This window comes from Anabrus simplex, chromosome 3, assembly GCF_040414725.1.
Source record: "Anabrus simplex isolate iqAnaSimp1 chromosome 3, ASM4041472v1, whole genome shotgun sequence".
Classification (NCBI taxonomy): domain Eukaryota; kingdom Metazoa; phylum Arthropoda; class Insecta; order Orthoptera; family Tettigoniidae; genus Anabrus; species Anabrus simplex.
In genome coordinates this window covers 158,742,639-158,766,740 of record NC_090267.1, presented here as the reverse complement: position 1 = coordinate 158,766,740, position 24,102 = coordinate 158,742,639, and the positions used below count along the sequence as shown (strand labels likewise).

The window sequence follows — 24,102 nt, the reverse complement described above, 5'->3', positions numbered from 1 at the left end:
AATTCATAGGTGAACTCAGTACAACAGTCCATATACTCCACCAATGTGTCCAGTAACTCCACATTTTCTGGATTCCTCATCTTAACAAATTTGATCTTCTTCACTCTTATTGACCTCTTCGCTTGCTTTCTATTGTGTTTCATGCGGATTTCAGTCAACAGGAATTGATAATGGGGTTCACCTGGTTCCTCCAGCATGACTTTGCCTCTATTCTATGCACCACTAACACAATTTGCCATCTATATAGATAAATTATAAATTTGTATAGTTCAAACATGTACATCATACTTCCTCTTTATCTCTGATTAGGTATACAAATGTCAAAAATGTAGAGGCTGTACATATCCTGTCTGCCTGTGACAGTATAATGTTACAACAGCAGAACACAATTATTCAAAACTCCATATTTAAGTTCAGGGATAGATGGGTTGTACACTAGGCTATACATTTTTTAATTAGTATTAAGTGGCATAGCAATATTAAGGGGATCAAATTCCGCAATTAACATTTGCTGTATAGAAACACTGTACATAGTGAAAGTTGTGCAAACTCTCATAAGTTTCATATGTTTTTTACTGTATGAGGAATAGTAGTGGAGATCTTCTTCATATATTCCCTTTTCCAGATTCTCTCTGGGAAGGGTAGTATACCAAAGTCCTCCACCTTACTCAATCTTTCCACCACTCCTCTTCTAGTACTTTATTGCTATAGACTCCTATTTGCAATACAGTCCACAACAGAGCTCCTCCATCTCATTCTAGGCCTCTTTGCAGTCTCTCTATAAATGAATGTTCTCTTTGGTATTCTCTCCCCTGGCATTCTCACCATGTGTCCAAACCATTTTAGCTTTGCTATATCAATTTCTTCCTGAAGTTTACACACTCCCACGCTTCTCTTTATTTCCTGATTTCATATTCTATCTCCTCTTGTCCTTCCCTGTATGCTGCTCAAGAACCTAATTTCAGATGTTTTATCTTTCTTTGGTTCTGCTTAGTCAACGTCCAGGCTGTTGAAGCATAGGTCAGTATAGGTTTATAATAGGATGAGTACAAAACCTTCTTGCAATTCATTGGTACATCTTTGTTCCATACAATGGCTCTCACACTCTAGTAGAAACTTGCAGACTGCTGCATTATTAAATCAATTTCTCCATCCAAATATCCATCTTTTGACATCATGCTGCCTAAATATTTAAAAATTTTCACTACTTCAAGAGGTTCATTTCCTATTTTTATCACTCCTCTGGATTTTCTGTTACCTCTCGCCATGATCAAAGTCTTTCTTTTCGCAGTATTAATCTTCATTACAAAATTTCTTATCTCCTCATTCCACAAATCAACTTGTGTCTGTACTTCCTCACCCCTCATCTTATCCTTGATATTATGTAGATATCTAACCATGATGATAATGAAGAGTAAGGGAGACAACACACTTCCCTGCCTTAAGACTGACTGAACTCTGAACCATTCAGTTTGACCCACTTTGGGTCTACACAGCTTTCACAATTTTGATACAATGCTATTACCATCTGCATTGTTTCATTCCAAATCTGTGCCTCTGTCAATGTTTTCCTTACCAAATTATATGGGACACTGTCATATGCCTTTTCGATATCTAGAAACGTTACCACTATGTCCTTTCCATATTCCCAATACCTTTCCATCATTTGACACAATGCAAATAATGGGTCAAATGTGGACCTGCCTCTTCTGAATCAATACTGGTGTTCTGCCAATTTTCCCTATGCTCTGTCTCTTATTAGTTTATCCAAGATTCTTTCAAGGATCTTAGCTGAATGTGGTATCAGTGTCACTCCTCTACAATTTTCACATTGCTTCCTGTCTCCTTTCTTGAAAAGTGGTATAATTACCCCTTTCGTCCATTCTTTTGGAACAGTCTTTTCTCTCCATATCACTCTGAAGAGTCTATACAACCACTGTAGACCAATTGCCCTTGGTGCTATTATCATTTCTATGGTGATCTCGTCAATTCCAGCTGCCTTGCCTTGTTTCATTCTTTCAGTGGCCCACTTGATCTCTGCCATGGACACATCATTTTCTTCATCCTCCATCTGCACTAAATCTGGTTCTTTGATTTCTCGTCGTACCAAGGTATTTTGCATCTTGTAAAGCTGTTCAAAGTATTTTCCCCACCTCTGCAATATATTCTGCTTCTGTGTCATCACTTCCTCCTGTTCATTTTTAATGAAGTTAGCACCTTCACCTGAGTTTTTCTTCTTTTTTACCCACTCAAATAAGATCTTTTTGCTTCTGGTTGTATCTTCTTGCAGAGATTCAGTGAATTTTTGCCAGCATTTCTTTTTCTCTTCTTGAACCACCTTGGGGCACTCCTTATTGCAGTGCCTGTATTCTGTTTTGCATTCTGTTGTTCTGTTTCTCAGCTATCTTTTCCAAGCTTGTTGCTTCCGTTTAACTATATCTTTTACCCTGTCATTCCACCAGGGCATTTCTTGATCTTTCTTCCTTCCTGATACTCTTTCACAGGTCTTTTCTGCATAATCCACCACGGCTGTTTAAAAGTACGCCCATTCTTCTTCGACCCTTCCAACGTCTTCCTTAGGTATACTTGTTTTAATGTGTGTCTGGAACTCTTCATTTACTTCCTTCTCCTGCAATTCCCACACCCTTAGCTTTCTCTGCCTAATCTCAGTCATCTTCTGTATCTTTCCAATCTTTAACTTAGCTGTCAGAACTCTGTGATCTCTTTCAAATGATTCAGTTGGGAGGGCTGTTACATCTACCAATATTTTCCAGTTACCTTTCTCAACCAAAATGTTTTGAATTTGTCATCCCAGCTATACCTTGTTGTCTTCTGACTGTTTTCCTTTCGAAACCATGTGTTACCAGTGATCAGCTCGTTTGTTCTACAAAAGTCTACCAAAATATCTCCAGCCCTGTTTCTCTTCCCATATCCAAAGGGTCCTAATCTCTCCATCTCCTTTTCTAGCCTGACCTACTTGGGCATTCATGTCTCCTATGATCACAACTTGTTTGTCCTGTATATGGCCTTCCAGATATTCAAGGTATTCCTCTAGATCTGTATCTGTATTTCCTGTTTGTGGAGCATACCCTTGAATTATACCTGTAACACCAGTTTCAAGTCTCAATCTGACTTTAATCAACCTGTCATTTTTGTTTTCCACCAATTATAGGTATTCCTTTAGGTCTTTTCTAATTATGAGACCTATACCATTTTTGGCTTCTCTTCCTCCACTATAGTATAAGGTGTATCCTTTCTTTAGTTTCCTCTCACTTTTTCCTTTCCATTTGGTCTCATTGATTCGCAGCAATGCTATATCTTCGTCAACCATAAAATCTACAATTTCTTCCACTTTCCCTGCTAGTGTCACTACATTGACGGTTGCTATCTTGATGTATTTAGTTGCTGGTAGCCCATTTCTCACATTTCTCCCAGCATCACAAGAACTGCACGTCACTTATGGGGAATGCCCTAGCATTTTGCACGCCGCTTGTGGGGAACGCCCTAGCATTTTCCAAGGCTTCAGTACACTTATCATATAGGCTTTTATTACGATGAGTTTGCCACCCCCAAGGGCATTTTAGAGCTACTGCCAGCCAAGTAGGCCTCTTCTAACATGGAGAACAGACACCTTTTGTAGCCGCTCCTCTGGAGTACAGACGCTACAGTTGATATGGGGTTTCAGTGGCATTTTCTCCACTGAGGGCCCATTTCCCTTCTATAAGTTCTCCTCCCCCCCTTACTGGAGATATTCATTTTTATTACAATTTTCACTAACTTACAAATATCTCCTGATATATACATTCTATCTAAAATGTGTACATAAGAAAAAGAGAAAATTTTATTTCCAATCATTTATATCTGACATAATTTTACCGAATGACCCAAAATAATGGAGATTATCATGAATTTAGGATTTTATTACCAAGACATTTAACAACAAGCTGTGTTTTCATCACAAAGGAATGAAGTATGAGGGGAGAAAAAGGATTATAAAAGAGGGGGTTAAAAGCCAAGATCTTGAATGTCCTAATATCACTGACAAGTGAGCTGGAAGAAAACAGAAGTACTCAAGCCACTAATCAACAATCACATTATAGTGACCAACTATTGTTGTTAGTTGAATTGTGATATATCTCTTCTGCTGCCACTTCTCATTTCCGATAGATGGCATTATTGCTGAAATTTAAAAATCTAACGTATCAGCAATGGATACGAAACAACTAGTACATAATATGCCCAAGCCACAAAAAATGGAATTGTACCATTCTTGTATAGGGTATGAATAGCAGTTCAATAAGTTCTCTTGGAGTATCCATCTGCAAGCTTAGTTCTGTTTTTCTGCATTTCTTCTCATCGTACAAGAAAATGAACATTTTGCATACCTATACTGCAGCTCGGCAATCTCCTACAATCTTTACAGTATCGTCCTGCTAGTCAACACTATATCTGAAGAATCTTTACAATTTTAACAATTAAAAAAGACAAATGGCAGCTGAAATAAATGTAAAAAAACCTTAACTTAAAAAAAAAATTAGTACAAAGATTTTGACATCATTAAACCTCTCTGGAATGGTTTTTTGAATACCTGTTTGGGGCCAATTCCAGGCATCGTGTGTTTACATTTGTACATTTCTTTTTAACATATATATGAAACTTACAATCTAAACAAATAGAGATTTATGCATAATAATGTCGGTTTTATTCCGACTGAGCCACGCACTTTTCGTCTACAGAAACTTTAATACCTTTTTAGTCGTGTGTTTACACGGCCTGCAGCAATAAATTCATCGCTTTATTACACCTTCATAAACTGTTAATAACCTAAATAAGTACTTTACTGAGAAGAGAAAGAGCATTAGAATTACCATTTACTATAACTATTTTCATAACTTTTCATCATAATAAACAGAAATTCCTAAACCTATTGAGAAATAGCCTCTACATAAAGGATCAATTAAGCACACAATAAAAAACTGAAAGACATCAATAAATTAATACATATCATAAAATTAATAAAATGTCAAGTTTTATCTATAATAAAAACAAATTGTTGAGTTTTATTTTAAATACTTTTTCCTACTTGGGTGGACTATTCTCTGGAATCAGCTTTGGGAAAATATAAGTATACATACGATTCTTTCTCCCAATGTTCATCAGGCGCTCCATATCATCTGCATTATTCACAACATATGCAGAAACATCCTTAATATATACACCAATATCTGGCCGCTCTTTCACTTCCAATCGAACTGTCTGATCCTTGGCCAACAAATCACGAATTTCTTCATTGTATATTTCAATATAGTTAACTCGAACCAAATATCTGTAAAGAATTTTAAAAGTTTACTGAAACTGGAAGGCTAATATTATAATAGAGATGAAATTAACACAATATATCTTATCACTGATATATACTGTACATTTAATGTTAAATAAAAGGAATTTTAGACTTTATTTTTATGACAAATATTAACATCTGCTATCTAGAACCATTATGGGAATATAAAATATATTTTAATTGGTCAAAAATTATAGAGATGAAGTGCAACAGAATTTATTAAAATTTACAAAATAATACACCTAGAAGTGGTTTGCAGAATGCATTTACCATAGCCACATTTTGGCAAAAGCAAGCCTGCAAATGTGGAAAATGAGAGTGCTACAGAGTCTGTGAATTTGACAATTTACGTTGCAGTTGAAAATAACAACAATAAACACTTCTATATTTGCCCTTGCAGATAATATTGGACATATCTCTCTCTCTCTCTCTCTTAGCCCAACCCTTCGTAAGGGTGTAGTGGTATCACGCGACAATCCTTTTGGTGATCTTCCTCCAGAAGTCTCTGCTTTGGGCATGGTGACTTGCTTGCTGTAAGCTCATCCTGGTCAAGTTCTTGATCTTGTGCATCCATCGTAGCGGTGCATGTCCTCTAGGTCTTCGGCCTTCGACTTTTCCCTCTACGATAAGTATTTCCATTGCCTCCCGTCTTCTGGCAATATGACCAAAATATCCGAGTTGTTTTTGGCTGATAAGGGTCAACAGTCTCGTTCTGATGCCGAGCTGTTGCAGGATCGATTCATTAGTACGGTGTGCTGTCCATGGTATTCGCAGTAATCTCCTATAACACCACATTTCTAGAGCATCAATCCTGCAGCGATCCGCCGTCTTCATCATCCAAGTTTCTGCTGCATAGGCCGCGATAGGGATCAGAGTTCGCATGAGGGTGAGCTTTGTCTTGGAAGTGATGGAGGTGTCCTTCCAGATGCAAGCAAGTTTTGCTGTTGAATTTCTTGCAATCGCAATGCGCTTGCGGATATCAGGTTCACAGTCTCCAGTATCTGTGACAATAGATCCTAGATACTAGAAGCGACTGACAACCTCATAATCCGCAATTCTTGTTATGGCAGGCCTGTTGTTATTAAAACGGTCTACAATCATCACTTTGGTCTTTTTATTGTTGATTTCAAGATCATATTCTCTGCTTTGCTCGTCTAACCTCCGTATGATGGCTTCTAGTTCATGATCAGCTGTTGCAATAATCACAGTGTCATCTGCATATCTGAGATTGTTAATTTTCCTACCACCAACTGTGATGCCGTCACTCCAGTCCTTGAGAATCTCCTTCATAATATATTCACTGTATACATTAAATAGGAGGGGGGGAAGAATGCAACCTTGTCGCACTCCAGCACAAGTAGAAGAGATGTCTGAGAAGTTGCCATTAACTCTCACTGTTGCAGTGTTCGAAGAGTACAATTGTTGAATCAGGTACACTAAATGTCTCTGCATCCGCATCTCAATGAGTATAGCCCAGAGCTTTGACCATTTTACCTTGTCGAAAGCTTTCTTGTAGTCCACGAAGCACAGGAGCATCTTGATATTGTACTCCCTTGTCTTCTCTACGAGCTGCCGGATGTTTAGGATCTGCTTACGAGTTCCTTTGCCTGGAACAAACCCGGTTTGTTCCTCTGAGATTTGTGGAAGTAAGAAGGTCTTCAGCCTCTCATTCAGCACAGTGAGCATGATTTTACTCGCATGGGAGATGAGGGCTATTGTTCAATAGTTTGCACAGTCAAGTGGAGAACCTTTTTTGAACAGTGGTACGAAGATGGAGTGGCACCAGTGGTCCGGCCAATTTCCAGATGTCCATATCTTCTGACATAACTTGTGCAGGAGTCGACACCTAGGTCACCCATGTTCTTTAGGATTTCAGCAGCAATTCCATCTTGGTCTGGTGCTTTCCGGTTCTGGAGCTTTTTTATTGCATGTTCCACTTCTTCTCTAAGGATCATTGGTTCAAAGTCTGTTGGGTTCTGGTGACCTGGCATTGGTTGTGGGTCATCAGTGAACAGCTTGATGCAGTATTCTCTCCATACTTTGGGGATGCCCGCTGCATTTGTAATGATATTCCCTTGGTCATCTTTAATAATCTGAGTCTTAGGCATAAACTCTCATGCTAAGTATTTTACCTTGTCGTACAGTTTTGCACTGTGATTTTTGGTCGCATGCACCTCTAGTTCTGCACACAGTTTCTTAATGTGTTCATTCTTGTCTCTTCTACAAGCACGTTTGATATCACTGTTCAGTTTTTTCATTAATCGACCTTGTTGTTCTGGATCTGTGACTGTGAGCTGAATGTTAAGTCTCATTTCAACTAGTGCCAAAGTTTCAGTCACTCATCCAGTGTTGTCGCTTCACTACAGTGTTCATCTTAGGGACCTTGCTCGCTGTGTCTGTGATTCATTCTTTAATTCTCTTCCAAGCCATGTCACAATTTCCCTCTAGGTCAGGTGGCCCAGTGCTTCGTAGTGTTTCTTGGAAAGCAATTGACTCAGGGGCCGCTAACTTTATCAAGTTTATTTTGACAACTGGTCTGCTCAGTTTGATTCTAAGGTAGGCCCAGAGTAAATGATGATCCGATCCGCATTCGGCACTAGGTTTTGTTTTCGCACTATGGAAGGAGGTTCTCCATCTTTTATTGACAAGGATGTAATCAATTTGGTTCTTAAAATGCCCATTCAGGGAGGTCCAGGTAAAGAGATGACGTTTGTGGTGTTTAAACATAGTATTCACAATGGAAAGATTGTTTTCGGTTGCAAACTGTCTCAACTGATTGCCTCGCTCATTATGTGCATCCAGGCCATACTGTCCTACAGTTTCTCGCAAGTGGTTTGGAATACAGGAAATGTCTACATGAGCTTTAAGGCAAAATAAGACAACAAAACTTGTTTTAAAATAAAATTACAAATAGTAATTCAATGTCTTAAATGATATACTGCACTATTTTATACAGTATTATTGCAATACTACTACTACTACTACTGGTTTTAAGTCCCATGAACTTTACTGTCTTTGAAGATATTATGGTGTCAGAATTTTGTCCAACAGGAATTCTGGTGTGAACCGGTACATATACCTATACAAGGCTGGGAAATTTTGAGCACCTTCAAGTAACACTGAGCAGGAATCGAACCAGCCAACGTGGGCTCAAAAAACCAGCACTCTTCCCCTTGAGTCACTCAGCCTAGCCCCATTATTGCTCTCAACAGGGTTATTTTAGATCTGAACTAGCTGACACAGACTTTCAAAGGATTTACAGGACAGAATTTAATAACAGAACTCTATGATGTCAGTTCTTTATTTTAGCATAGACCTCTTCCAACTAGTACTTTCTCCTTCTCATACTCAATTGCTTTTAACATCGCTGAAGAGGCATGTGTTCGGTGCGTCTCATATCTCAACCCCTTGTGGTCTGCAACCCATCTAAGATAACTGTGTTTCACCAGATAGCAGTACACACCAAGTACATACCTCATGACAAGACATAGCAGGTGCTGTGCAATACTGGGTCAGGGACTTGACAAAAATGCAACTTGTGTGTTATAAATACCTGTATTTTTGCTTCAGTGCTTTATTACAATAAATTTGGCCATGACGTATGTAATTGTTTAATGTCTATTCTACCAGAGATAATCTTGCACAGCAACATGTTATAAATCTCATTCCAAATTGGTGACTATCACTTTACAAATAAAGTCTTATATAATCCTCCTTTTCAATGCAAAACAACCATCTATATTAGATGGGACGATATCTATACATGTTTCAACCTATCTAAAGTCCATCCACAGTAGAAGCTCAAATATTACATTTATGCAAACAAATAAAAACACTGATGAAGTGTGTGGAATTAAAATAAAATGATCATGATTGCCATATTAAAAACATGTTGAGGTAGAAAATCCTCTCATATAAATAATCGTTTGGTTGACATACAACTTGCTAATCCTTTTAAAAAAGTGCAACACTGTGTTGCACATCATAGTGAGACCATCAATAAAGCGAAAAATAAGTGTGAATCATCTGTAATGGAAAAAAAGAGAATCTTGCACAGTGCCAACATTTTATGGTCCTCTAGTGTTGGATGTTCAACTGTCAGTGGTCCAGCTCCATGGCTAAATGTTTAACATGCTGGCCTTTGGCCTAAGGGGTCCAGGGTTCAATTCCTGATCAGGCCAGGCAGGTGGTGATTTTTGTTTTATGAGGAAGTACAACTAGGTAATCATCCACTCTGAACAAATTTCCAATTTATTTGCAATAATTTAAGAAAAGGCTAGGAAAACAAGAGATAGGGAATCTGCCACCTGGGTGACTGCCCTAAATGCAGATCAGTAGCGACAGATTGATTGAAAAAATTAAGTGGAAAAGGAATTTAACATGAAACAAAATTATTTATTCAACGGAGGAATTTGGAAATGAAGAACATAATAAAACAAAAAATTATTGAATAAAGCCAAAAAATTACTAACGAATCAAATAACAGTACACTTGTAACTTACATACCCTTGAATAATCCACTGTAGCACATAAAGCGGATGACGGGATCAGCAGTAGTCACGTCATCGGTTAATAGATTCACAACTAAGTATTTTTTATTTTCCACCTTGTCAATATATTTGTTGCTTATGACAACTTATTGGTTAAAAGTGGTACATGTTCCGTATATTATTAACACCTTCAGCCACATAACACTGTTTAGATGAAAAATTCATATATTGACAAAGTATCAATGCTTGGAGAGAAAGTGTCCTTAAAAATAGCATAAGAAGATTAAATGACAACATTAAAAACAAAATACTAATGAGAAAATCTCATCTGTTAAAGTGCGATACGGACAATGAAGTTGATTTTATGTAATCATCGGCTAATATGCATTTGAGCGTTTCCTGCAGGCCAAGGCTCCATCTTAGGCCAGAGAGATCGGCGCATTATGTGAGGATGATGGCCACGGTGAAGTCGGCACTACAAGAGCACACTCGGAGGATCTTCCCTCTTTAGGAGATAAGGGTGCATAGATCGTCCATGACCTATCAGCCTACAAAATACTATGGCTTCTCTCCTTGAAGGCCGGAAAGAGGACCTCCACACGGAGGTTGTCTTCTTAATTGCTCTCATCTTGTTGGGAGATCGGATAGCTTGTCACTCCAGTTCCCAGGACGTCAAGATGGTTTGACGTAGCTGAGAACAAATATCTTTAGCCGGTACAATAATAGGTCTTGGAGGTAAAAGTAGCGCTTCATTTGCAGTTTTATCCGCAAATTCATTTCCCACAATCACAATGTGACTTGGAAGCCACGTGAAAGTGATTCTGGTGCCAGCATCAGTTAACCTGGCTAGAATGTCATGAATCTGCTGCACCAGTGGGTGTTGCAAGAAACAGGCTTTAATAGACTGCAGAGAACTTGAGTCGGTATACATAAGAAAATGGTTTCTTTCGTCACCCAGTGCAAATTGCAGAGCTTCTAAGATGGCATAAAGCTCCGCAGTATACATGCTACATACACTAGGAAGCGAGATCATCATGTTCATATCTTCAGTGACGAAACAGCAACCAACATTTTCTCCGACTCTGGAACCATCCGTGAAGATATGTCTCGTGGCCAGATACTGGTGAATGAAGTCCTAGAAATACCTCCGATAAACGGAGGAATCTATGTTCACCTTAGGTCCACAGAGTAGATCTAGATGTATTTCCGGTCGCGTAACTAACCACGGAGGTACCTCGCTAAATGTTTGTTCAAGGCAACCACCAATATCTATATTTAATTCATGACACAAGCTATCAATTCGAAACCTGAACGGCCGTGTGGCATTTGGCCGGTCTTGGTACCTCATGTGGTGTTGGGTACTAAAGATGCATTGATAGCTTAGATGTAGCAGCATTTCCCGAATTTTCGCAGCGCACATGAAGAGTAACTGCTGCCTCCTTAAAGATGGAACTCTTGCTTCAGCGAGTATGCTGGGAATGGGGCTAGTACAGAAAGCGCCCCTTACCAGCCTAACTTCACTATGGTGAATACTGTTTAACAAGACTCAGCGTAGATTTTGATGCTGAGCCGTAAGCTGTACTACCATAGTCCATTTGGGAGAGGACCGTTGCCGTGTAAAAAGATAGCAACAACCGCACGGTCAGCCCCCCACAAAGTGCCGCTGAGAAACTTAAGCATATTAAGTCTGTTCATACAGCAACCTTCAACTGACGGATGTGGGCTGCCACGTTAAACTCTTACCAAAATGGAGACCCAGGAATTTGCAGGTGTCTACCACTGGTAGGACACTGTCTCAAGAGCGGAGTTCTGGTTTATGATGCACAAGCCAATGTCGACAGAAGTGTGCAACTGGCATTTTCGTCGCTGAAAATCGAAAACCATGTTCCAGGGCCCCTCTGTCGATTCGGTTAATAGCTTGCTGTAGCTGTCTCCCAGCAAACGCCACCCTTCTGGAGCTGTAATGTAGAGCTAAATAGTCTACATACAGCGATGGAATGACTGCAGGCCCAGCAGCGGCAATTATGATCTTGATGGTGATTGCGAACAGTGTGACACTCAGTACCGATCCCTGTGGTAGTCCATTTTCCTGAACGTAATATTGAGAAAATGAATTCCCTACTCAAACTTGAAAGAGTCGGAGGGACATGAAGTTCTCAATAAACGTTGGCAAATTTCCCCGAAATCCCCACTGGTTTAGTGCGGAGAGAATCCCATATCGCCAGATGATCAATGGCGACCGATGAGAGCGAAAACCACACTGGTAGTTAGACAAGAGACCTTCCTTTTCCATGGCCCACAAAAGACGCCAGTTAACCATCTTTTCAAATAGTTTACAAAGGTCATTTTTAAGTCATGTTGGCCTATAACTATCCAGAAGTTTTGTATCTTTACCCGGCTTGGGAATTGGTATTGAGCCCATGCTGGCACGCTCATGAAAATATAAATTTATACATACTGAGGAATGGGAATAGAATATCTGTAAAGGATACTTGTTGTAATTGAAAGAAACGAGACCCAAGGACTTAAGAAGGGCCAGACTAAGAGGGTCAACAATAGAAAGTTGAAGCTTTGGCAGGCATGGACAATGTGGCTATAAAACTTTACGGCATGGGACACTACTTCTCTAGAAAATGCTGAGACAATGAGAAACAGCCCAGGGTTCGCTCGAGCCAAGAAGACAATGTTTTAGGGAAAAAGAAAAAAAAAAGGGAGGGATGTTTTGAAAGGAAGGGATTCTTTAAGAAAATTAAGATGGGCCGGATAAGGATTGTAAAACTGCACCATGCCAAAAATGAAGTCATTTGACACACACACCCCATGACGGAATGAAGGCGAAAAGTCAACGACGAGATTGGAAATATATGGTACAGCGGACAAATGTTAAAGAGTTGAGCTTGAGAAGAATGAGGAAACCATCACCAGAGTAATCAACCAATAAAATGGGATCAAAAGAACGAGTGTGGATGCGATTGGAGGACGCATAGAAGCCAGATAGAGGGGAAGTTATGAAAACAACAGCTGAGAGAGTTTTAAAAAAAGACAGAATTTTAGTATTCGGGACATTCATGCTTGTTCTTATAAGAAGAGACTTTCAGTTCGTATTGGCAAAGATTCAGTTTGTAGCAGTAGAGACATTCTGTTAGTATTCTGAGGCATTCTGAATGTAGTCACATTGAAATTCTGATTATCAATCTCATTTCTTAAGAGTTGCCGTGTTAAATCCTGCGTGCATAGTGTCCGCAGAAGACAGTTACTGACTCAGTCTTAATCGAGTTTTGAACTCACTCTCAAACTTATTCTCAGAAGCAGACATAGAATTATTTTATGCTGTATGAAGAGGGTCATTTGGGAAGAGTTAAAAAATGAAAACAATATTAAAGTATATGCACAGCTCATCTGAGAAAGGGCATGGTGTAATCGCGAAGTATTAGAAGCAGTAAACGGGTGTAGAGGATATATCTGTACGATTGACATTGAGCAAGGAATAATACATGTGCACCCAAGTATCGAAGACCGTCGCTCTACAGAAACTAAACTGAAGTGCGGGAGTTTCTGACGGGCATACGCGAACGGTATTCGCGAGTGAAGATAAACATTAGAAAGACAGTAGGAAGTAGTGGTAGAAACACAATCCACAAAGATATAATAGATCACGATAGCCATTTGTAATGATGAATAACTTCTTTAGTCATAGGTTAAGTAATAATTGAGGTCCGAGTGAAGTTACAGACTGTTATGAAGTTATCAGTCTATTCGTGCAACCGGTATGAGTCCGGTCAAATCAGCGAGGGACCGCAGCAGTAGCAGTGTCGTATCCTGAACAGGAGACGTCATGGTCCAGTCCAGCATCCAAGGAGCAGTTGATCCAATGGGAACCAGCGATGGCATCATGATGGAGTAGAAGCAGTAGTGAATGATATCCTATGCTGCAGCAGAAAGGACGGCCGAAGGATTAGAACAAACTTTTTTTTTGCTATTTGCTTTACGTCGCACCGACACAGATAGGTCTTATGGCGACGATGGGATAGGAAAGGCCTAGGAAGTGGAAGGAAGCGGCTGTGGCCTTAATTAAGGTACAGCCCTGGCATTTGCCTGGTGTGAAAATGGGAAACCACGGAAAACCATCTTCAGGGCTGCCAACAGTGGGGCTCGAACCCACTATCTCCCGATTACTGGATACTGGCGCACTTAAGCGACTGCAGCCATTGAGCTCGGTAACAAACTTTTAGCATGTAAAAACTCATGTAGATGTTTTAGAGAGAACGTTTTATTTTGTAAATATTAGACAGTACGATTTTTATTATTATAAATATTTGGAAAACCGTAGCTTTATGGTAAAGTAAATGATAGTTATTTGTAAAGAAAGGTTAACTGAGTGATTTTGTTCCATTTCATTTCATCTTGTGTTATGATGGTTGGTTTAGTTTAAATGCATGGGGACCACTTGACATAAGTTATACATGTAAATACAGCAAAGTGAATATTTAAATGGTATGTGAGTCAAGGGATAATATCAGAGACCTACATGGAACGGAATATAATGTCAAGCCGTAGAGAATGTTGATTGTAATGCATGCATACAGGATAGTACGCATGAATGAATTTGTGTTAGTATGAAAAAGTTGCTTTATATATAGAAGTGATTATTATGTGATTATTATTTCAGAGGCAAAGTTGCTTAGAGAAATGTATTAGTAATGCATTGTATCATGGCTAAAATAATCTAGTTAGTTTATTAATCATGGAAAGGAAATGTAATGACTGTGCAGTTGATAAAAGCAGGTTATTTCAAGAATTACTGTATGCAGTTGATATGAGATAGAAATTAGTATCATTGTGAGTGGTCAGTGTGGCTGAAGTTAGCATGGTGACTGGAAATTGCATAGAGTATTTTTGTTAAATCAACGTCATCTGCAATTCGGCAATGTTATTGAGAGCGCACATTTGATAATTAATATGATAAGATAAGGATTTTCAGAGAGGCCATTGAAGTAAGATGGTATGAGAATGTTGACAAACCTTGGGACCACATGTGTGTTATTACGGAGTGTCGTTCTCCAGGTGCATGTGCAGGCGAGTGCCCTGCGAAGTGAAGGTATTTGAATTCCCATCCATGTAAGGCGGAAAATGTATTGATAGTGGTAATTGCTGTCAGCTGATGTTATATGCCAGCTGGACAGTGAAGGTATTTATATGGATCCCAAGGAGAGTCAGATTTGCAGAGGCCTACATGATGATAATGTTAGCACCGCACTAGTCAGGAGTATGTTATCGATTTCTATAACCGAGTATAAGTTATCGATTTTCAAAAACGAGTATCTTAGACCAAGAAATAACTGCAAGAATGTAAGATTGAAGTATGTTTAGTTTCTGCCATGATTATCAGTTTTTATCGGCATGAATGGAGATCAGCTTAATGTTGAGTGAGAGTGTATGTGAGAGTATTTGCGATAATGGAGCAGCATTATATTCTTAAGGATCTGCATGTGTTGATTTGTTTTAATTTGTGTTGTGATTCATTGCTTTGTGAATAATTGTGTGTGGTGGTAAATGAAATCCACGCGAGGGTTAAAATCTATGTTTATTTGATGTTAAGTGTGTAGTTGATAAGATAATGATTCACTCAGGATGTACAGTATTGTAGATTAGGTTAAATTGAAGTGTTCTTCTAAAACATCTGCGCAAGGTGGATAGGGACCAATCGATGATAGGCAGATCGTGATGAGAAATAAGTCAATCCTTCGGCTAAGTGATCAAATATTTGTCGGTTAATTATGTTTGTTGTTTTGAGTGCACATATATATTGAATTCCAGATATTTGGGAGATGAATTTAAGTACATTTCTATTCGTGTTTATGCCATGAGTTTTGATCGTGATTATTGTTGGTATCAAGTTGATTTCTTTGATTTTCTTTTCAATAAATTGGACTAAATTTACCAAATGTTGCCATTATTTTAGCATAGCTCCAACCTTATTCATGTCTGTCAGTGGAAGTATATGTTCCCCGAAATCTCAGCCTAGTAAAATTAGTTAGACGTTCGCGAGAGTATGTGAACCGGTCACCCCCGAGATACTGAGCAAAAAGTCGGAGCAAAACCAGATTTTGGTGACATATGGGGGCAGTATCACAATTCCCTCACCCCATTGAAATGGAAAAACACCCTCACTCAATATTCTGTTGAATAGGGTGAGGATATCCTTGAGACATCTGTCACCCAAGCATCTGATTGTGGATTTTGTCCGGTCCAGAAGCCGTGTCTTTGCATAGCGCAAGTGCACTCCACAACTCCCACTCCAAGAAAGGCACGTTGTGGGGATGCGAAGCACTAGAGGCAAAAGAGAGATGGTATGCTTCAGCTTCGTGCTTAATTGGTAGAAATGTAGAGTTGTATCTCCCATAGCCAGACGTATCTGCAAATGTGATGCGATGTGGTCTGCAATGACTGAAGGAATCGTAATTATATCTCCATTAATGGAGATTCCAGGGTCTGAGGACACATTCTGTACTCTGACAATACAGCGGAGTTTTGTCCACACTTGTGATGTCGGAGTACATGCCGTCATGGAAGACACATACTTTTCCCATGTAGCTTTCTTACTTTCTTGAATTAAAAGAACTGGCCTTTGTGCGCAGACGTTTCAGTGGCCATCGTATGATTCCGATGATAATGCTTAAAAGCCCATCGGCGATCATGTATGGCTGCTGCAATTTTGTCTGTCCACCATGGGATCTGTTTCCAGCAAGGGATACCGGACGAGGAAGGAGTTGTTTCCTCTGCAGCAGCCAGAATACCAGTAGTAATTGATGAAACGTGGTCGTCAACCTACTCCAGCATATCATCGGCCATCACTGCGCGTTTGAAAAATTTAAGCCAATTTGCTCGCCGAAATAACCAGCGCTTGGGTACTTCGGACTGTCTTTTATTCAAGAGAGAGAGAATTATCGGGAAGTGGTCACTATCACAGAGGTCGTCGTAGCAAGGGAACTAGCACACGGCTGCACAAAGTGACATCCAGGCGTGAGAATGTGCCATGTACGTTGCTGAAATGCATTGGTTCCCCTGTGTTTAGCACACAAAGACCAAACTGGTTGATCAATCGCTCAAGCATCCTCCTCCTAGCACAGGAAGATGGAGAACCCCACACTGTGTTACGGGCGTTCACGTCACTCAGCAAGAGAAAAGGAGGAGGCAACTGAGCGATCAGATCTTGTAATGCATACATTTCAAGATCGTAGTCTGGTGGAATGTACACGTTGCACACCATTGTGGAGTGCGAACTGCAACTGCATCTAGCTGAGTACACAGCGGTAATTCATTGTTGAAGACGTCGGAGCGAACTAGGGTACAAACGCCCCCAGTCGCCACGCCATCCACAGCAACTCTGTCGTTAGAGTAAAGACTATATCTAGAGAAATAAATTTCATTTTATGGGTCCGTATTGAATTATGATTGCACCAAATTAAAATAATAAGTTAGTTAAATCCACCTTTTCAATACAAATTAAATAGTGTTTATTAAATAAACATTTAATGGGACTAGTTTCAGCCTATTTAAAGGTCATCTTCAGCCATATCGCGGGAACAACGTATTTGAAACACTGCAATAATATATTTGTTCAACTCATATTTATATTAGGACATTACTCTGCATATATGCTCAATTCTACATCTCATCAAGATTATAAGTGATTTAAAGTACACTTCGCAGTGATACAAAGAATATCACAAGACGACTTCTCTACTACAACAACATTATGCATATATGCCCAATTCCATACCTCATCAAGATTGTGAATTTCAACTTGTATCTACGCTCTTGAATACTATAAAGAATATAAAAGACTTCTTCTCATATATTCCTATTGCTAAGTGAACAAGAGTGTTTTTAAGGAAATTCTAAAAAACAATTTTCATAGTGTCAAACTTCTATGTTTTAAGACCATCTTTAAAACCACTGGTTTTCAAATGATGCAAATCTTATGTGGAATAATTTGTAGAGGGGAGATGTGTTCACTACAAGGGCCAGGGACCCACCCACCACCCACCCAGATTTATTTTTGCATGCACTGTTCTCCGTTGGTCAAGCAGGCACTAGCATTTCAATTGACTGAGATATACTTACTTTACTTTCCGTATCTGGGAGGCACATTAAGTTCTTCCTCTCCAGAACTCTGCAGCTCTCATCCCTCGGTCTGTGGAAAGCATAAGATCTTCCTGGGTACAGGTTGTCATTCATCCCTTAACATATGAGTAGGTGTTGTGGAGTCTGCATATTTCCACAGTCACATCTTTACTTTCACCCCATTTCACAAGATTACTACGGCACTTCGACACACCTGTTCTCATCTGGTTTAATGACCTCGAGGTGATATAGGATACATGGCTTCCACTACTCAGTTCTTTTTTTGGAGTAAACCCCTCTGGCAGTACTTGTTTCCAGAGTGATATAAGTCGAACTTCTGGTTTGGTAGAGAGGGATACAGCTCTCTTCATACAGATCTTTCTGCATCTTAAGCGAGATGTGGTCACCTTGTGGTTATACAGTGGATGTCTGGGATCTGACTTAATCTTGTATCTCTCTTTCTCAGCTGCCACCTCGCGTCGAATGGCTGGAGGCGAAATACCAGCGAGAGGGTAGATCTTCTGCACTGGAGTAGATCTTAAACACCCAGTGACATTACGGGTAGACTCGTTGAGAGCTGTATCCACTAGCTTGGTATGGGCAGATGCTCCCCACACTGATGATCTGTACCCTCCTGCAGCCAAGCACAGTCCCTAAGCAGTTGAACGCAGACCATGAGGGTTTGCTCCCCATGTTGAACCAGTCAACTTTCACAGTATAGTATTCCTTGAGCTGATCTTGCATCTCAGCTCTCTACAATATTTCTTGAGGCTGAGATATAATTGGATATGACATGATTTCCAGCAATCAAGACAAATACCTTTGGTTTTCAACGCATCCACCATAAGAACACAACTAAATGCAAACTGTAAAGGAAACAATGTACCGCTTTGTGACTGTCTTTGCACGTCCAGGTCAATCTCTGTCATGAGAACAGCTGCCCCTTTGAGGTCATATTCCAGCTCCTTTTCTAGTTTCCAACTTTTGTATCTTGCTGTAAATGATGTTATAGGTAATATCAATACTTTGTTAGTATTACTCACCTCCTCTATCTGGACATTATCCCTGTAACCAAAAATGTTTATATACTGCTCACTGAATACTTCTGCCTTCTGAAGATCCTTGCATACACACTCCCATTGTTGATTAATGATTCCTTGACATCTTTCCTGGAACCTGTTTCTGCCTTGAACTACCTATACATATCCTACTTTTCACTCAAATTTGTATAATTGCCAATTATGCTTGCCATCATATTATCCCTAGCTGACTTCTTTGTTAGATTCAATTTCCTAGCAAGTTCCTTCAATTTCTCTTAAATTCAAAAGCCATTTATAATTATTTCTTTCCAACCTGCACTTCCTTCTTAGTCTCTTTACTTCTCTGTTATAATATAGTAGGATTTTATCATCCCTTACCTCATTTAAAGGTACATACCTGTTTTCACATTCCTCAACAATTGCTTTAAACCCATCCCACAGTCTGTTTACATTTTTATTTGCCGTTTTCCACCGATCATTGTTACTATTTTAAAAACTCCCTCATGCCTGTTTTATCAGCCATATGGTACTGCCTAACAGTCTTACGACCTTCCTTTCTATCACGTTCATTTTTTTAACGATGACAAAATCACCTATATGATCACTAGAGACGAGAATTATAAGCACTAAAAACAGTTAAAATAGGCAGGCATATAGGCTCTTAAATTAGCCAATATAAGCATGAAAAATTTACTTATAATTTAATAACATACTCAATTACTATAAAAGGAATTTACAAGCAACGTTTTAATGTTTTCCGGTAACAATCTTGTTCACCTCTCATGCATAATGTTTTTGTACTGAAAGAAAGATCTCTTAACATCACAAGAAGTGATTGGACAAAACTTCAATGAAGTCACTTCATCTGGTTTTATTTCGCTGACAGCGGCTGCCTTCCCAGAGGTTCGGTCAAAACTTCCCCTGACTTCTTCCACAATCCTAAATGATTCCACCAGGGGCATGCCACTCTTCTCCAGCTTGATGACTGCTCCCAGCAGCTTGTTAAAACTTGATGATGCTCTGGTTTATGCAGGGGCATATTAGCTCCCAACATTGCAGTGCATGGGTCTGAAGAAAATGGTTGTTGGTCGCTGCCCAAAGTGGACTGGTAGAAAGGCTGCGTTGATAGAGATTTCTGTACTCGTATCAGATGCATCACAGTATTTCTAAGTTGATGTATGTGGTACTTTTTTTGCATTTGATCTGAAAAGTAATAAAATTGATATAAATTACATTGTTCCTATATCTTTTCTACAGTTGGGCTAATTGGCAATAATGCTTAGTATATATCATGCATCTGTTTCATAAAAAAAGACTATTAGAGATGATGTTCCTAGAAGTACAAAACTTTAACTAAGAACAAAGGAATTAGTCACCTACAAGGAAATATGTCCTCAAGGATTTTCAGTTATAATTTGGCAGTATAGTGTCGAGTGGGCTCATCAGTTGGTACCTAGCACACCTACCAAGACGCTGATTTAGTTAGATTTAGTTAGTTAGATTTAGTTAAGAGCGATGTACTGCTGAGAGGTCATGATTGGGACAAGTTGGTGGAGGAAGAATGGTACAAGGACAGGATGAGATGGAAGAGGCTCATATACCACTATTATTCTTGTTTTAATGTTCACTGGGTGAATAATATAATAAAAAAGAAGTGAAACGATACCGTAGTAGCGTAGAGGAGAGATCCGTTCTTTATGCTTGCCAAGGACCCACCAATCTGGCCCTAGCAGTATTCTTACTTATATAGAAGAATGAAAACGGAAGCACTATAAATCTCAGATTTGTGAACATTTTATTTGTTCCTATCCGCTGGCTTTGGTTAGCCGGGTCAGCTGTCATGAAGACTATTTTCTGTTGCCTCCAGTAGATTCTGCATCACGTGTGCCCACTAGGCCACCACCCTCGTTGAAAATTAAAAACCGTGTAATTTGAATTTGTCGTGACATGCACCCATAACCTTATTTTACCAGGCGAGTTGGCCGTGCGGTTAGGGGTGCGCAGCTGTGAGCTTGCATCCAGGAGATAGTGGATTCAAATCCCACTGTTGGAAGCCCTGAAGATGGTTTTCCGTGGTTTCCCATTTTTACACTAAGCACTGTACCTTAATTAAGGCCACGGCTGCTTCCTTCCAACTCCTAGCCCTTTCCTATCCCATCGTCGCCATAAAACCTGTGTCGGTGCGATGTAAAGCCATCAGCAAAAAACTAAAAATATAACCTTATTTTTGTCACAATTTAGCAAGACTCTAGAGGGGATGCTAGAGGCTTGTTAACCTGGGAGCTTACGCCCCTCTGACTCTCTTTGCTCCCCCCCCCCCCCCCCCCCCCAAGTACAACGGTTACTAACCGGACCTCACCAATCCAGACCAACGGTCTTTTCGCTGGCCTGGTCTTGTAAAGATAGTCTTGGCAACCTAGTACAACATGCTGTGACATCGTCCTAGCCGGGCTACATTGGATCTGGAACCTGTGTTTCACGACGGCTTAGCGGAAGTGTAATAGAATTCACGATGTTTTAAAGGGAGTTTTAAAAATTGCATTTCAGTTGCAATCTATCAGTTTTATGTCCGTATTGATACTTGGTATCTACAATCACAAAGAATGGGTACCGTCCACCCAATCAATACTTTATTATATCTTGTTACTAAGCAGTACCGGTTTCGACCTTCACAGAGGTAGATTTCAGTTGTAAATCTTTATTTTCACAGGAAATGAATCACAGTTCAAAATACCAATTAAATTTTCATCCATTCTGTGACAAGAGACCACCGGCGTTCTAACTTCTCATTGAGTAATTTAATGATTATTTACATTTTAGTAATATAAATTATTGAAAGTTCACAACTAATACAGCATTGCAACAAAACAACTTGCCACAATACATAAATTAATAGGCCTATATATGCTACAATGAAATGTGATCATAGTTATTAATAAATAAAAAAAAGATAAAAGGAACAAACGAACTTACCTCCTTACAGCAAGTGTGACAGACTAGCCTTCCATGCGTAGTGAAATTGGGATCCCATGTAATCCACTGCTTCAGCCAGTAGGACTTCGACGTTTTTTCTTTAGGCATTGCCGCAAACACCTTCTTCTTCTTCTTCCATTTCACAATAAATCGCAACACGTTCTGAACATGAAGCGTATGCATACAACAGTTCGCATCAAAAGTGAGGTAGAGGACATATGGGTTGTGCAACATAATTCGACCTTGACTGGTTCTCGCATATGTCTTAGGATACCAATATAAATGGTCCGTTATTGGACATTATAAATTTTCCAGCTAATTCATTCCCGGTTCCCAGCGTTTCGCCCTCGTGTGCTAGGTTGGGCTCATCAGTTGGTACCTAGCCCACCTACCAAGACGCTGGCTAGTGCATACCGTGGAGACTACTGCGTAGGCTACTTAGAGCCACCGGCAGTGCTGATGCACTATGAGAGACTGTTTCATTACCAAAAATTGATGCCTGCTTGGCCATCAGATGATATAGATGTTGATTCCCATAGGGAATCTGAAATATTTGTCCCGAATGAGTAAATTTATAATACCAATATAAATGGTGGCCAAGGGTAAAACGCTGGCAACCAGGAATGAGTTAGCTGGAAAATTTATAACGTCCAATAACGGACCATTTATATTTGTATTATAAATTTACTCATTCGGGACAAATATTTCAGATTCCCTATGGGAATCAACATTTATGTCTTAGGAGGTTGGAGGGGTTGAAGGCTTCGAGGTCAAATTGTTCCTTGTTTCTCCTGATGGAAACTTCCCTAGAACTATTTCTGGTGACTTCTGAGAATTCCCATTTTTGTTTGTGGGGTAAACAGATATTGAGAAAAGAGAATATAATTCTGTCAAGCACACTAGCAACAATATAATGCACTGGAAGAAAATCGGCTTTTTAAAAATACAGTCAAAAGACATCAAATAGGAAAATTATACTTCAAATAGGCACAAACCCCTGAAATAGGCATTTATAGGCACAATAAAACCAATGAAATATAGCTAAAAAGACCCTAAAACAGATTTATATCTCAAAAGCCAACACATCTGAACACAGGAATAAAATAGGCAGATAGGCAAATTCCCGTCTCTAGTGATCACTAATACCATCTATTACTTTGGTTTCTCTATAGAGCTCATCTGGTTTTACCAGCACCACATCCAGAATATTCTTCCCTCTAGTTGGTTCCATTACTTTCTGATTCATTTGTCCCTCCCAGATTAATGTATTTGCCATTTGTTGGCCATGCTTCCTGTGGTTCACATAACGTTCCCAATTGACATTTTATAAATTGACATCACCTGCTACAATCATGTTCCTTTGCATATCATTTCCCACATAGCTGATCATCTTATCAAATAATTCCGAATCAGCATCTTCGCCACCCTTTCCTGGTCCGTACACTCTAAAAACATCAAGTTGCCTATTATCTTTAGAGATGAGCCTTACACCAAGAATTTCATGTTTGTCATCTTTAACTTTTTCATAGCTTACAAATTCTTTTTTTCACCAGAATGAATTACCCCCCCTCTCTTACGATTCCTATCCTATCACTATGATAAATACTCCAGTTCCATGAGAAAACTTCTGCATCCATTGTATCATTTCTCAGCCATATACAGTTCCCACCTGAGCATTTAGGTCTCCCATAACAAGAGTATCTTGTTTGATGTGGTTCTCTAATTCTTTAAGAAAGTTTTCTTTCACTTTCTGACTACACCCAGGCTGTGGAACATAAACCTGAATGATGGGCAGGGTGTTATTGTTGTCTTTCTGATTTAAATTAATAATTTGTTCATTAACACATTGTATATCAACCACAGCACCAATGTTCCTGCAGATTATGAATGCCACACATTCCTTGTTTCCTTCTTATTCCATGCCAGTGGAGTTTGTACCCTTTCTGCAGCAATTTATTTCCTTTCCACTTTGTTTTGTTCAGTCCAAGGACCTCAATCTTTCTTCTTTCCATGAGATCTACAAGCTCCTCGATTTAGTAGTCAGGGTCACGGTATTTAATATTGCTATTTTGAATTTGTTTTCCCATCCAGGAATTTTCTTCTGTGAATAATTCCGTTTAAACTTCAGGCA

The 24,102-nt window shown here is 39.4% G+C and overlaps 1 protein-coding gene across 1 annotated transcript in view; it reads right to left on the bottom strand.

Moving 5' to 3' along the window:
- Nucleotides 1-24,102, bottom strand: part of Klp64D (kinesin-like protein 64D) — a 186,785-nt gene that overhangs the window by 145,875 nt on the left and 16,808 nt on the right. Inside the window, exon 4 of the mRNA XM_067144246.2 lies at nt 5,136-5,326. Within this exon, the coding sequence (XP_067000347.1) occupies nt 5,136-5,326 (191 nt within the window). The remainder of the gene's footprint in view (nt 1-5,135; nt 5,327-24,102) is intronic.